This window comes from Alosa sapidissima, chromosome 21, assembly GCF_018492685.1.
Source record: "Alosa sapidissima isolate fAloSap1 chromosome 21, fAloSap1.pri, whole genome shotgun sequence".
NCBI classification, from domain to species: Eukaryota; Metazoa; Chordata; class Actinopteri; order Clupeiformes; family Clupeidae; genus Alosa; species Alosa sapidissima.
In genome coordinates this window covers 30094316-30110024 of record NC_055977.1, presented here as the reverse complement: position 1 = coordinate 30110024, position 15709 = coordinate 30094316, and the positions used below count along the sequence as shown (strand labels likewise).

General features: G+C 40.6%; 2 protein-coding genes across 4 annotated transcripts in view; one reads left to right on the top strand and one right to left on the bottom strand.

Annotated features, from left to right (window-relative positions):
• hpca (hippocalcin) overlaps positions 1-2893 on the top strand; it is a 31192-nt gene extending 28299 nt beyond the window's left edge. The window contains exon 5 of the mRNA XM_042076150.1: positions 1047-2893. Within this exon, the coding sequence (XP_041932084.1) occupies positions 1047-1144 (98 nt within the window). The 3' untranslated portion in view covers positions 1145-2893. The remainder of the gene's footprint in view (positions 1-1046) is intronic.
• Positions 2170-14056, bottom strand: tmem54b (transmembrane protein 54b). Of its 3 annotated transcripts, none has more exons than XM_042076146.1 (7): positions 13743-14056; positions 10642-10838; positions 9556-9615; positions 6285-6479; positions 4920-5066; positions 4155-4338; positions 2170-4026 (listed from the first exon to the last, which is right to left on the bottom strand). In XM_042076146.1, the coding sequence occupies exons 1-6, from the start codon at positions 13798-13800 to the stop codon at positions 4189-4191; spliced, it is 807 nt and encodes a 268-aa protein (XP_041932080.1). In that variant the 5' UTR covers positions 13801-14056; the 3' UTR covers positions 2170-4026; positions 4155-4188. The 3 variants fall into 3 exon arrangements, with proteins under 3 accessions (XP_041932080.1, XP_041932082.1, XP_041932083.1); XM_042076148.1 differs by lacking the exon at positions 13743-14056 and adding an exon at positions 11733-11872; XM_042076149.1 differs by lacking the exon at positions 2170-4026 and adding an exon at positions 4435-4507 and having other exon boundaries at positions 4179-4338.
• Between the last annotated feature and the right edge of the window lie 1653 nt (positions 14057-15709).

The following is a 15709-nucleotide window of genomic DNA, read 5'->3' as shown; positions in this document are numbered from 1 at the left end:
CTGGCAAAGGGGGAACATTGGCTTCCTGCACCACTGGTGCTTGCTCTGAGAGAAGCCTCCATGTTATTGCAACCGCCGGTGTCATCTCAGGCTGCTGGGCCACCAATAGCCCAAGGATCTTTCATGCCACAACTACTGGAACAAAGCTTCCATGTTCATAGAAGAAACCGTGTAGCTCCCAGCATGCCTTGTTGGTTAGACTGGTGTTGTGTTTGTGTTCTTAATGTGTGTGTTCAATATTGGATTATTGATTGTGTCTCCCTTTTTGGTCCTGTATCATCATTTTTGTCAATAAGTTCTATGCCCGTACACCTGTGTGTAGTATGCACCATCACCGCCAGTATTACGTAGACTATACATTCCACCTCTCTTCCCCCATTCAGTGTGAGTCTTTCCTGATGTGTCTGTGTCTGTGGCCAGCCAAAGCAATAGCTTGTTCCACTGAGTCTTAGGTTCTACAAAAGACCCATAACAAATTGCAAATTGAATGTGCTGTATGTACTATTGTGTACTAAGGCAGTGTTTCCCAAACGGTGGAGTGTGAAGACTGGTGTGCCAAAGGAAAAAATCCCTAAATCACATTTCATGACATTAGTTCTAAATCTAAATAATAATATTGATGATGGATGATAGAATGTAATCCTGACCATGATCACCACCCACCCCCAAATAAATAAATAAATAAATGACAGCAGTGACAGATGGCAGAATACAATCAATACGCAAGCTAACGTTACAGGTTTACAAGTAAGGTGCCAACATTGGCATGCGTCAATACAAGGGTTTTTTGTGCCATGGGGGCAATAAACTGCATTCAACATGTTATTTTGTCACTTTTCTAAGTTTTAATATCATGGTGGTGGGCTGTTACATTTTCTCATAATCAGTGGGCTGTGAGAGACAATAGTTTGAGGAGGGTGTGCTAAGGGTAACTGCACAAACATGATACACCAAAAAAAATAGGATTGGATTGTAAATGCAGGGATACATTATACTGTGTGTTTGTCTATAATGTTTTCGGTCCTCTGTCTGATCCTCTCTCGCAGGTAAGCTCTCACTGGAGGAGTTCATTAAGGGTGCCAAAAGTGACCCCTCCATCGTGAGGCTACTTCAGTGTGACCCCAGCAGCGCCTCACAGTTCTGAGCCACAAGCAACAAGCAAACCATGCATGAAGGTTTTCATCTCATCGTTCTAATTTGTGTTCCTGTTGAGTTTTAAGACAGCAGCATCAGCTGAAGCGCAATTGTTTTTATTAAAGGACATGCATATGTAAAATGGAAAAAACACACACCTGCCAAGCCATCTGTCCTCCGCATGTCACTTGTATGTTTCTCTTTCCTGAGGTCAGAGCTTAAAGTTCACCCTGTGCTCGGCGCCTCCCCCATGGCCAGCGGTCAATGCCATGACACCCCAACATCCATCTATATTTGGATTTTTGGAAGCGCAAAAAGACAACCCTTCCTTGGGAATCGTGCATGGACTCCCCTGCTTTAGTGTTTCAGTTAAGACCTGATTTTGTTCCCTCCAAATGCACAGATCCCTCTTGAATGTTATATCCATTGTTGCTGAATATGCACAACCAGTAATGAAAAAAGCAAGAGAAGCAATGAGAAGAAATAGCAGAATTCTGTACACAGATCTTCAGAAGCAGCTCTCCACAGCAGTATTATGTAGCTCCAGTCTGGACCCTTTCCCAAACCTGCCGCTCAAATGGTATGGACTACAATGGACTGAGTTGGACACAATGCCAGAATTCTCTCATGTCAACACGCTGATGATCTTTCCTCAGAAAATAAGAGAAGGCTGAAGATTGTGATTTGTTTATTTTTTGTACATATCACTTTTCTCCTTTTTATTTTATTTATTTATTTTAGCATATTCTGTATTTTTATTGTGTCATGGATGGTGATATTCAGACAGCAGTTTAGCTGCGATCTGTATGTATCAGTGGATCCAGGTTCTGGTCCAGTTTATTCATTCAGTTTGTTGGGGAATGTTGACATTACAAATGTTTCCGTGATATTTGCACCAGGGAATGCACTGCATTGCGCTCTTATTTCTGCATATCAATCTCAGAGCTTCAAGTGACCATATACCAGTATGTGAGTACGCTTGTGCATTTGTGTACATGTATATGATTACTTCTGTTCAATTTTTTTTTGTGTGTGTGTGTGTGTGTGTGTGTGTGTGTGGAGGGGGGGTTGTTGTCTGGGCTAATTTTACAGTATTATCAATTGCATTGTTTAAAGTACTGTATATATAGGCATCAGTAAGTTAATTTAATTTCCCCACTATGAGCAACTCTTCACACCATTTCTGTTGGTTTACACACCCCGATAATTATGAAATGACTGTAGCTCGAGCCAGGCTTTAAACAACACAGATGGTACTGTACTTCACATCTCCAGTAAAATTGTAGTTTTACTCTTCTCCACCTTAGTTATTTCCTACAGACACCTCACTCTGAGAGTTGCCACCAAGGGCTTACTCCACTTTTTGAAAGGGAAAAAAAAAAAAAAAAAATCACGGCTTTCATCTACATTCCCCTTCAAACAGCTGCTTGCAGCCGCAGAACAGTACTCTCCCTTGGCATAACTTTCTTTAGGCCCTGCAGTTCTGTAGTCGGTCCTGCCTCTTGTGTTCTGTGATGGTGCTTTTGTTTGCACAGTTAAAGTAGTCGGTCATCTCTTTTGTGTAGTTCTTCACATTGCTTCCATATTTGTACCAAGATTTCTGATACCTATGTTGAGTATCTTATTTTTCTGTTGCATGAAAGTCCTCATATGAGGAGACCACCACAGTCCCTTTTTTCCTCAATTAATGACAAATATACTTATGTGTTTGACACTCCAGGTGTGCCTATGCTTTATCAAAAGTGGTTTTGGGAATCTGCTTGTGTGTTGGTATTCCTTTTTTAAATGGTGAAAATGGTACCAGAAACATGCTTTCCTGCAGGGGACAATCATGTTTTACTGAACAAAAAAAGTACTCATTTAAAAAATCATATCAAACAATGTATGCATGCCCTTCAATCAATTATAAAACACTTAAGTTGTACCTAATTCTACCTAACATACTCCCACACATATCCACTACCTACTAGGGATGGCGAAATTTTAAAAAAATCTTAACCGGCCACTGAGCCTCATTAACCGGTTAAAGTCGGTCACCGAAAATTCTATTTTAGAATGGTTAGGCTCCCGTCACCAATGTTAGTTTGTGCCCTTTGTATTATACATTTTCCCCAATCATTGTCCACTACTTGTGGAGGAATAAGGGTTTTGTTTTGGGGAGAAAAATAATTGCTTTCCCTGCGCACCCACGCACAGGCACACATTACGCACAACGTCGACCTTCCATGCAACGCGGCACCGAGCTTGGGCTATAAAAAGCTCACGTTACAAAGTCACAAACAGAGAACGCTACATTTGGTGGTGTTACAAGAAAGTATATTAACCAACGTCTTCGTAAAAAAACGTACCGATTGCCAACAGCCTCTGTAGCGTGCTGCACAAAATCCTTTGCAATAAGTTCCTGTCGTCATGCCATTTAAGTACAGATGAATAATAAAACACAACAAGAAGGCATATGCTAAGTTAGTCTTGCGTGTCTTCGTCTGCCATTACATTGTTACAATTATCATCATGCCATAGTCAACATGCAGCCACTAACAAGCAGTGAAGTTTGTCACAATATTGCAGTTTTTTTTTTTTTTTTTTAACCGGCGGCAGAACATTTTAACCGGTCAATGTTGATTCGGTCAACCACCGGTTAAATGGCTACCGGTTAAAATCCCTACTACCTACCCACTCATGCTCATTCTCTCTCACTTACACACCTAACATTCCTGTAATTCTCACTTATTCATTTATACCATAATTTATTCTTTAAACAGTTCAAACAAAGATCATTCAAATTGAACAACTGTTAATGAAACCTAGTAAAATAACCTGGCCTGGCTTTGTATGCTTTGTCAGCTGAGGTGACTGAATAGGGCACATCACAACTCCATAATATCAGAAACCCTAGAAAAAAACACAGTGATACAGTCCGTCACTGTGTGCTCACTCAAAGTACTGGTTAAAGCAAAGTACTGGTTAAAGCAAGGGACTGAAAGTCGCAACAACTGAGACTGTAAACATATGAGCATAACCTTTTGATCATGATGAGTACTGTGGTGGGAGTCCTCAGATCCAGAAGCTGTCTCGGCTGACCTGGGAGGCACGGCTGGGCTGTGAAGAAGACTGGAGAGAACGGGGCAGTGGCCGTGCTTGTGCAAGGAGCTCATGCTGCTCAGGAGGACGTGCCTGATTTTCATTGTGGTGACCTCGGACATGCTGTAAAAGGTGTAGGAAATATACTGACATCTTAGCATGCACGCACACACACACACAGTTTCAAACATTACAGTAATTCTGTTTTATAATGCTTACAGTAGGTAGAAAACATGGCCTGGTCATTCAGGTGAAGATATGTGTTGCAGTGACTGTATATACTAGCACAGACCTGAATAGAGACCGGAATGATGTTTTCAAAACAAAGTGTGGGAGGAGCCCATAAGGATGATTAACAACCCACCTCCTTTTAAAGAGATTTAAACCCTCATATGCATCCATGCCACACACTCTGGCATTGCAAAGCCTCCCACCACCTTCCTACTCTCCTCCATTTCACCAGTAGCCCGTATCCATACATCACTTGCATGCAATCTTGTATAATATTATATATTGTATGCAATATTGTATAATAATATTGACATCCCAAGACCAGGGCCAGCTACCATGCCAAACTTGCTTATTCTCTGCAGTCAATATCAAGCATTCTGATAGATGTAGTAGTGAACAGAGCATTTGAAACCCCTTGAAACTTGAACACCAAACATAAGGAACATAACAATAGTGAATAAGAGGGGACACACAGGCCTGTTTATCTCTCGGGGTGGCTTGTGTCTAAGGCAGCAGGAAAGGCCCAGGAAAGATGAGCAGACAGAGAGGCACCAGCTGGAGTATATGAGTTGCACCACGCTCATCACAATCAGAGGAAACCACAGGATCAGAGTGGTGCTCTGAAACAGACACACAGGACACACACAAGTAAACAATGGTGTCACCATATCTGGAGGTAACCCTAATGACAGGAAAACCAAAGTGAAAGCTTTAAACTCTACCCAACTGTTAAACAATCTTGTTGGGAGATGGGAGACTCTGCTTTACTGTAGAAGGGTAAGTGTTGACGTGACGTAGTCACATTACTCACAATCCTGCCTCAGTAACTCATGCAATCAATTCAATAGAATTTCATTTGTAGTTTCCCAAGCGCTAGAAAAGAAGGGGCGGCCCTCTATTTTCAAGACCCAACTCTGCCAAGAGTGCCACCTCTCATATCACTATAACCTTCAACTACACTGACTAGTTCTTAAAGTTCTGTACCCTCATTCTCTGGTAGCAGCTTTTAATGTTGTAGTAGTCATTGTTACCTAAGGTCTCCTCTGCAATGTAGATTAAAAGTTAGTTTAGGCAGTTTAATTGTCGATTTGTATGGCTAAGGTTGTTTAAGTAAAAAAACTCAGTGTGATGTGTATATCTTATAGCCTTACTGTGTGTTCAGTCCATGATTAAATTGATTAACCATGAAGCCACATGAAACATATAATGTAACCAATTATATTTCTTCAACATTAGTAGGGTCGTAGTATGGCCTTGTACAGGAAGATCATCTATAGCCAGCATTAAATGGATTAAGTGGAATTAAATAAAGCTCTGCTACCTGTAACAACTGACTCACAAATCTAAATTAACCTGAAAAATAGCTCTCTAGTGCAACTCTGAGAAGCCCAATCTATACTGATAAAACCTAATGGAATCTTAAGTAGAAATCACTAGCACATGTAAATGTGATATCTGCTCGGGTGGCATTATGCCCTGCTGTCAGCATTTCATAATCTCAAATAGAGCAGGGTCATCTCGGATATCTGCTGACAGTGTGGAAGTGAGTGAGAATCAAAACTGTGTGCAGTGTTGAGCTCATAGATGTTAGGTCCGGAGGTTAATCAGTCTGCATTCAGACTGCAAGGTTACATTGTTGAGTTAGATGAATGGCGGAATGATTACACCTGTGTTTGTGTTCAATTCAAGATTGAGGACTTGGTCAGACTGAGGGCTCTTTGCCAAATACGCGTCCAGGTAACACACAGAAAATACAACTAAAAACATAAATTTCAATAGGCCAAACCTGAAGTCTGAATATACCATTAAGTGCATTGACGGACCACACAGACACTCACATATATACGGGTAGGGTCAAAAGGGCACTTATTTGTGATGTAGGAGTAGGACCCGATCACATCTGGGAAACGGCAATGAGTCAGCAAGCTCCGGCCATGATTGACAATTGCCCTCACTGTGGAGTAGAGCAACCCAGCTGCTGAGGCTGCAGCCAGCAGAGCGGAGACCAAGCTCAGTGCCCACAATCCCCACGTCTGAAGGCACAGAGAGAGAAAGAGAGAGAAATGGGGTAAACCTCCTTTCTTTTGTCATTCCTCATTTACTTCCTTTCCTTGCATCTTAGCCCCTCCCTCTGGCAAAACAGGGAAGAGATGGACAGACAGATGAATCATTGCACAACATACATGGCAAAGCTTTAGTCCTACTGTAAATAATTTAATTTTAGTCCTAATGTAAATAATAATTCTATGAGCAACAAATAACTATAAACATTATCCATTTTCATTGACGTTACTGTTTAACAGCGGTTTTGATGTATCTGTACTGATATCACTGATGATACTGATAAAGCTATAGAATTATTGAACATTCACAATCACAACCCTACATTAGCAGTGATTTTAGCAGTTTATAATTTATAAGAAAATAAATGTATTACTGCTTGGATATCGTAAATAAATACAGCATCAAAAAAAGTCCAAAGGTACCAAAGTCGCTTTTTTTGCCAGTAAATCCTTGAAAATATCTATTATGCTCATTACTGGCCTTCGCTCTCAATCATGAAGCCAGCAACCCTGCAGCCTTTAAGACCCTTAAGCCTCAAACATAAAAAACAATGTATTTATTCTCTAAGAAACAGAGTAAAAAGAGGCCATACAATATTACTGAAAGAAAGATGATTCTGTCTCCCAAAAAGATGCCAACTGTACTGAACTCCCATTACATAGGCTTTGTGTGCATTTTTTACTTAAGCCATAATCCCACCCAACCATAATGCTCATTAAATGCATGAACAGGAACATTAAACTGCTCAGACCATTGATACCACATTCACATCACATAGTCAATTAATTACAACATCCACGTATATCAACAGGTTTAAAAGAGCTATGTGTAGAATTCTGTGGGATTTGAGTCGTCTTGAATGAACCATTATGCTTGCGACAGTTCTCTTCTACTGCCTTAGTTTGTTTTGATGCAGCGCTTGCAGAGGTACACAGTGGTAATATAAGAGTACAGTCTCAAACAAGCTGGTTTGTGGATGTCTGGGCAACAGAGAGCATGTCAAAATGGTTATTTTTGAATGTTTGAACTAAAAAAAGCTACAAATAGCCTATTTAAATGGCACAAGGTGGCATCAAAACCACAGATGTATATGTCAGTCCCACAAGGTGGCGACAAACCCAAAGATATTTGTGTAGGCACCATAGAGATTCCACAATTGAAGCCATATAACATCAAACTTGAAATTCTTTTGACTACAGTATTAATTGTGGGCATGATACTGGGCATGATGGACATGGGACTGATAACAATAACACTTAACACTCATCCAGACAGAAAACAACATATGCATGTCTGTGACTATGTACGCATGACACACAAAGGCATACATAGCCTTCACATTTTGTTCCTGAACATGTCAAACATATACCTTGCATATTTATAGACATTTTAGTACCAGAAAATATGTTTAAGTCCTTGTGCCGCCTTATCACTAGCAGGTTAGACTACTGCAATGCACTTTTCACTGGTCTTCCCAAAAAACATCTAAAGAAATTGCCACTCATACAGAACTCTGCGGCTAGACTTTTAACTAAGACTAAGAAGAGAGAACACATCACCCCTGTGTTGGCTGAACTGCACTGGCTCCCTATTTCCTATAGAATTGATTTTAAGGTTATGTTAATTACCTACAAAGCTCTGAATGGCATAGCACCTTCATATATCTCTGAGCTTTTAATATCTGATCAACCACAAAGGAAACTTAGATCATCCAATTCTAATCTTTTAATCGTACCCAAAGTGCTCCACAAACAAAGTGGAGAAGCTGCTTTTATCCATTATGCCCTCCAAACTATGGAACACCCTGCCTCTGTACATCAAGCAGGCGAGTTCAGTAAATATTTTTAAAAAAGATCTGAAAACATACCTGTACAGGAAAGCTTTTAGTTAACTCATCTTATCCTGTAGACTACTTTTTCCGATTATTCTACATCTGCTGCTATTGGAGGGCGCAGCCAGCCAGAAGCAGATGGGCTCCCCCTATTAAGTCAGGTTCTGCTCAAGGTTTCTTCCTGGAATATGGGAGTTTTTCCTTGCCACAGTTGCCATATGGCGTGCTTGTGGGGGTAAGAGGGTTAAAGGAATTATCCGGAGTAAAATGCACAGACAAGGTAGAATATGTTGCATGATTTTATGATTTTATTTTTGCTACTTCAGATGCAAGTCAAATTTGTAGTTTCTTATGTCTCATTCCATCAAACTACAGATCCACTACCCGATCTGGCAAACTTACATAGTGCGGTTATAGCCGATAAAGGGCTGCGAAGCGAATGCAGAAGTGCCGTTCACCCTGTTACGAGTTGATGAACCACTGAAACGATTTTGGAAACATTATTTTAAAGGTACAAAAAACTCTTTGGTGTTGCTTTAATATGACTGGAGGAAACAGCATACCAGTAATAGTAACACAATCTTTTTTTGTATCATCTATTTGAACTGACAACTCAGTCATACTTTGGTCATACTCAGTCAACTCAGTCATACTTTGGGCTGAGGTCACAGTTACAGGTTGGGAAGAGAAAAAAAAGGAGGTGAGGGGTTGCCCAATTTCCCTGAAGCTTTAAACTATACGAGCGGTCAACAAACCTGAATGATTCCTAGGTTCAGTTACAAATCTACCCATAGAATGCTCATTACATTATACAACACTGTGTTAAACAACAGAAGTAGTAGGCTAAACAAACCTATGTTATGAACAATTCTGAACTCTATTACACTACTCAGTATCACCTCACGATTGTTTATCCTGCAAAAGAGGAGTGCCTTGTGTAACAGGCTCCTTAATGTTAAGTCTGTACAAGAAAGGTAGATTCCAACTTTGATTTAAAGAGCTGCAGTGTTTTGCAATCATAAAACAGGACAAACAAAGACAGGGGAGTCATTATTCTGAACCACTTAACAAAAGCAACAGAAGCACAGAAGATGAGAGAGTAGGAGAAATATGGTTGCAACATTTCTGTTTGTAGGTGAGAGTCCAACCAAGTTAATTTCGTCATCTATTGGACATTGTTGTGTGTGTGCCAGTGTTTGTTTATGCTGACTTACAAGCGCTCGACGAGAGTTGTTTTTTGACAATACGATGGCCATTATACCAATGATGACACCCTGTGAGGATAATAACAGTTATAATGAGTAAATCCAGCTAAAATAATTACAACAGTAGTCTGCCTATCAAAAAATACACACCAGTTTAGAAAATGCCTGTTTTTCCCATCCACACGCATAGAATAATAATATCAATATAACTAAATGATTTGAGAGGTAGGCTGGATCCTATAGATGGCACCCTTGGGTTCAACCCACAACTCAAGTCAGAAGTCAGGCTTCCACCTCATCTAGCCTAGTGGTCAGGCAGAAGAACATTTTATACATTATTGTAATCTATTCCATTTCCTTCCTTGTAATAGCCTACTTCTCCCACAACACACCTGATTTGGCAACACTTAATCACAATATTCCTAAATGAAGCATAGACATAGGCTACAATATATTTGGACACCTGACTTTTACACCTATGTGCTCTTCCAAAACCATAGGAATTAATATGCCTCACATTTCTTGAAGCTCCTTATGTACAGTCCTGATGTTGTAGCCAAAGACAGTTAGATGCTGTCTACGTGCTTCAGGACACATTTTCTATCAGGACAGAAACTTAACATAAACCCACTTGTGGATGCCATTCTATGACAGAGCCATCTTTAATGTCACTGTCCAGTGCAACCTATTCTACTTCCAAGGCTACTTCCATGGAGATTGTGTGGCTATGTGTTTGTTTTTTCTATGATAATAAAAGGTGCGGCTAAAACACCTGCTTCCTACTTTTGGCCATAAGGAGTAGGCTGGTTCCCACACTGGGAATATACAGGAGATTAACCCAGAGCTTAATTAAGGATGGCCCCTTTCAGCAAGTATGCTGTTTTGATTTTCTAAGCCTAATTGGCTTGCCTCTACTCTCTTACTCTAAAGCCAACACTGAATGCCAGTAAAGCCTGAGCTAATTAGAAGTGGAATTAACTTGTTAACTTGTTACCAGTAGTTGTTTTCTTTAGATAGATAGATAGATAGATAGATAGATAGATAGATACTTTATTGATCCCCAGGGGAAATTCAAGTTCAAATTTAAGGCCTCACCGTTAGTCCTGCAACCATGGCAATAACATTAGAGATGGCATACTCCATTCCTCGCGCCTGTGGGTGCAGGTGGATGTGCCGCAGCACTGCACCATGGACCAATGCTGCCAACAGGAAGTTTACATGACCTATGAGCACCACACTTAGGCCAAACTTCATCAGGGCTTTAGGCTCCTTCAGGCGTCCACAACATGCACCTTCAAGTGACAATGGAGGCAGACAGAAATCCAAAGATTAAAAAAAAAAAAAATAGAGACTTAAAAGTAAAATGAGTAGGCCTAATAAGTAAAGAGAAAAAGATAGATGGACTGAAGGAGACATGAGCAGAAAGAAAATTGAGGAGACACACCGAGGCCACTCTAGAAGTTGTTTACATGTCTACAAAATATCTGATATGACAAGACCGGATAGCCTATCAGCTTGATAGACCATTGATTGACATAGTGTCCACTGTGAGATTTTAGGTTGTGCTATTTTCATGCAGGTAGCAGGTTCTCTGTTACCAATTTTCTTAACAAAGGTCATGACTGCTTGATGAAAGTCACCACACATTTAATGATTACACACTAAATCTACAAAGATTTGGAATTGCCAAAATATTCAATTGACAACTATCCGACTAACCCAACCCCTTAAGACTTAGCATTAATGAAAGCCTACCTTTGCAATAACCAACAGTTGCGTGTTTTGTGTTTTAATTGTGTAATCTAGGCCTACTCCCACACCAGAGTTCACATTCAGTCCTAGAAAATACATTTTAGGCTAAACCAGGTTTTGAAGCCCACATAAAGTAGACCTTTGCGTGATTAGACAATTGTGTGTGAAATAAAACTCTTCATAGCCTTGCCCTTGCCCTCTGCCCCGCCTACTATTCGCTGAAAAAAGGGTTTTACATGCTATAAAGCTAGGCCTACTCGTTTCTCAAAGGAAAAACAGTCGTGGTGGTAGTAACGTTAGGCCTACTACACCATGCGACATTTTACATAGGTTAGACTAGGCTACAACACAACTCTTGCAAATTTCTTTTAACGCCTTAACACCCTACTAAAGTGTGTCAGACTGGTCACAAATCCAGACTGGAAACTACTCACCTGATTTTGCCATACTCATTTCTTAATCTACGTAAATCATGCTGGTATTCCCGTTCAAGATAAACAGATCCTGATTGCCTACGGTCATTCTCTCTTCTACTCTCTCCATCAACGAAACAGGTGGTTCTCCATTCCAAAGGACAGACACGCCCATTTTTAAAACGTCTCAAACCACAACGCTTATTCTGGAGCAATTTCATGAGAGCAACATGCGTTTTAAAAATATTCGTTATCATTCATTCATTCATATATATATATATATATATATATTTGAATTTCCAAGCCACCCCCAACCTCATGGCGCAACATTCTATACTCTATAGTCGCTGAAGATGGCGCTACACTGTTGCAAAAATGCAATTGTAGATTATTTGGCCGTGTTAAAGTAGGCTATTCGAATTTCGAGTCCACCTAAACCATGCTAACTCCATCGTGTTTTTCTTGTCCACTTATAGAACATTATAGCCTATTCAAATTAATTTAAAGTAGGCATTAAAATGTAGGGTCTGGGCACTCACCGTTCGCAGTGCTCAGTCTGAGGGGCGGGATAATCAGTTGTCTTTCAAATTCCCTCTGCACGCAATAGGACGCAATTGGATATTTGTTTTCAAGTAGCAGGGAATTCAAGCCAAACCGTTGCAACTCTGCCATCAATCATTATGTTAAGCCCAACAAACGACTCTATACACGATTTCAAAGGCCTGATTTAAGTTTCGATTTCTGGAGCTCACAAGCCAACGGAGAGTTGCTAGACTAACCCTGGCAGCTGCCGCTAGGGGCGCGTCTAGATTTCTAGGCTAGTAGGCCTAGGTTTGGTTATGAAATTGTTATATCTGAGATACAGTGGCAAGAAAAAGTATGTGAATCCATGCTAAAGTTGACTAAAAAGAGGAATCTTTTGGAAATTAATGCCTTAATAAAAAAATAAAATGAGGAAAAATCCAACCTTTAAAGACACTAATTTTATGTGAATGAATAATGTATCGTAAATAAATAAATGTTCTTCTTTAAAATACAGGAGGCTTAAGTATAGGAACCCCTAAGTTCAGTGGCGGATCGTGCGTTCAGTAGGCCTTCAATGATGACTTTTTTTGACAAAAAATAATAATAAGGGGGGGGGGGGGGGGGGGATTTTTTTGCATTTTTTCCCATTTCAGCGTTAAAATGTGCAATTTCCCAGCATTTCACGGTGGGGGGGAAAGTTTTCTCTTTCTTACGCAAATCTGTGTAGGCCGACCACTCTAGAATCTTCGTTAGACAAACAATTAATGTTCCGAGTTGAATTCCGCATTGCTTAGATCTTTATTAGGCGAATAGCCCCCGACCATCATCCTTATCAGCAGCAAAGTGAATAGGCTGCTAGGCTAGGCTACTTATTTATCACCCATATTCATTAATCTGCTGCCTGCTGCTATCTGGTGAAGACGTGCAATTTAGTCAATGTCATATTGAAAGTGAACACTAAGTGCGCTCAAGTATGGGTTTGTGCAGACTATTTTGAAATATTTAGGCTATCGGTTGCTTATGTTCATGACTTGCACGCACATATGGCACTGCCACAGGTCTACAATGATGTGTTCATTTAATAGTTTAATCTGACATCAGCAAACTTGCTTTAGACTGTTTGTAGGGCTCTCCTACTTAGCTGTAGCTTTAACGTTACAGTGCAACCTTTTTCATAATGTGCAACCTATTTCATAATGTCTGATGGCCACGCCATTGATTTCACCAATAATGTCCACAAAACACAGATATATAAATAGTCAGACTATAGCAGGGCAGGAAACCAAGGCAAATGACAATTTTCACATAGATGCCGATCCAGACAGCTTCACCAAAGCCACATCAACTCACACACAACTTTAAGCTAGCATACAATCTAGTATAGTAACCAAGCACTGCGGTTTGCAAGCAGCACAAAAACACTTTTTTATAAAGAAAAGGGCCAGATTACAAGCATGTACTGTATTACAAGTCTATGTTATCAAATAAACATGAAACAAAACTTACCAATTCCTGCATAGGCTACTGACCAGCTACGTGCAGAGCTAGCTGACATTATGTGCATCTTGCTAACATGTAGTCCAGTTGACACTGTAACTTTACATGATATAATTTTGCTTAAAGAAGGCTTATCAATATATATGTTTTAAACAAAAACGGTCAATATACTGTCCATAGCTATAACCAAAGCCATGCCAGTGTGACATGTACTTTTCCAGTGAATGTCAGTCTGACTGACAGAAGATGCTCACGAAGTTCCTCAAGTCAAATAGATAGCGTCAAAATTCGTGATGAACGGTTCCGGGTATTCTTTTAGAACATTGCAGGCCCAGCTGCAGTCAGACCCATAGACTGTATATATAGAACTGGACAGTGTGGTTGCATTCAGCAGTGTTCTATGGAATTGAAGCCGCCGAGGCGACGCCATCTTGGAAAATTTGCAACCAATTTGAAGTGCGGCTGCGCAGCAGAAGTTGAAGCATGCGCAGTGAAGAGGAGTCGCGGTCAGGCACGCCCACTCAGTTGCCACTCAGCGAGTTAAACACGCCCCTTGTCAAGTGAAACCCGCCCCCTTCTCCTTTCCACAACGCAGGTCGACTCGGCGCCGAAGGCTAGCTGGCTGGGTGAATTTTGCGGCTGTGAGTTAAACAGTACAAACAACAATCGGTTTGTTCTTGTCTGGTAAGTGTTGCGTATCAACTGAAAAGTTGTCTATTGTTGTTCTTAAATACGTCTAAGAGAGCTTATTATGTTGATTATAGACTGTGACAATTTAGTATGGTGAATACTAATGAGCTAACAACAGAAACACGGACAGCGAATTACATGCTAACGTTAGCAGCTACATTAACGTTACCGTCAACGGGAGGCTAAGTTAGTCGTTGAAGTGAAGATTAGCACACAGCTCCCGTAACAGTCGATGCATGATATACTTGGTTTTATTAGTTGTTGCTGTTTTCAAATATCTCAATCTGAATGTATGCCATCTCAACATGGAATAACCATTGACTGTACATGGGGATTAATAACACTAGACAGTCAGTACAGTATATGATGTGATAAAGCAACGCAAGTTAACGTTAACGTAATGTGAAGCATGGACCTCATCAACCCGTCATGTTAATGTAACTACTAGAACTAGCCAGTTTGCCAGCGTTGCATTTTTTCTAACGTTAACGACAGACACCTCTGTTAGAGCTACTTCTGTGATGGTAGGTCGGTAGCATAGACTGTAAAAAATAGGTCGGTAGTTGTAGACCGCATAAGTGAATGATCGATAAATGAAACGCCTGCATTAAACACTACGCCAAGAACCAGTCACTTCCCAGGGATATCGGTGAACATTTGAGAAAGACCTTAGTTTGTCATCTAACGTCCATGATCAGTCATACTCATAGACTGTATATATAGAACTGGACAGTGTGGCTGCATTCTACAGTGTTCTATGGAATTGAAGCCGCCGAGGCGACGCCATCTTGGAAAATTTGGAGCCAATTTGAAGTGCGGCTGCGCAGCAAAGGTTGAAGCATGCGCAGTGAAGAGGAGTCGCGGTCAGGCACGCCCACTCAGTTGCCACTCAGCGAGTTAAACACGCCCCTTGTCAAGTGAAACCCGCCCCCTTCTCCTTTCCACAACGCAGGTCGACTCGGCGCCGAAGGCTAGCTGGCTGGATGAATTTTACGGCTGTGACTGAGTTAGCTAAACAGTACAAACAACAATCGGTTTGTTCTTATCTGGTAAGTGTTGCGTATCAACTGAAAAGTTTTTTTGTCTATTGGTGTTCTTAAATACGTCTAAAAGAGCTTATTATGTTGATTATAGACTGTGACAATTTAGTATGGTGAATATTAATGAGCTAACAACAGAAATACGGACAGCGATTTACATGCTAACGTTAGCAGCTACATTAACGTTACCGGGAGGCTAAGTTAGTCGTTGAAGTGAAGATTAGCACACAGCTCCCTTAACAGTCG

Excerpts from the sequence above, each read along its gene's own strand:
- tmem54b (XM_042076146.1), bottom strand. The coding sequence starts at position 13,800 with ATGCACATAATGTCAGCTAGCTCTGCACGTAGCTGGTCAGTAGCCTAT. Across the intron at positions 10,839-13,742 it reads AGTAGCCTATGCAGGAATTG|GTGCATGTTGTGGACGCCTG; the intron begins GTAAGTTTTGTT and ends TGTCACTTGAAG. Across the intron at positions 5,067-6,284 it reads TTGACCCTACCCGTATATAT|AGCACCACTCTGATCCTGTG; the intron begins GTGAGTGTCTGT and ends TGTCTGTTTCAG.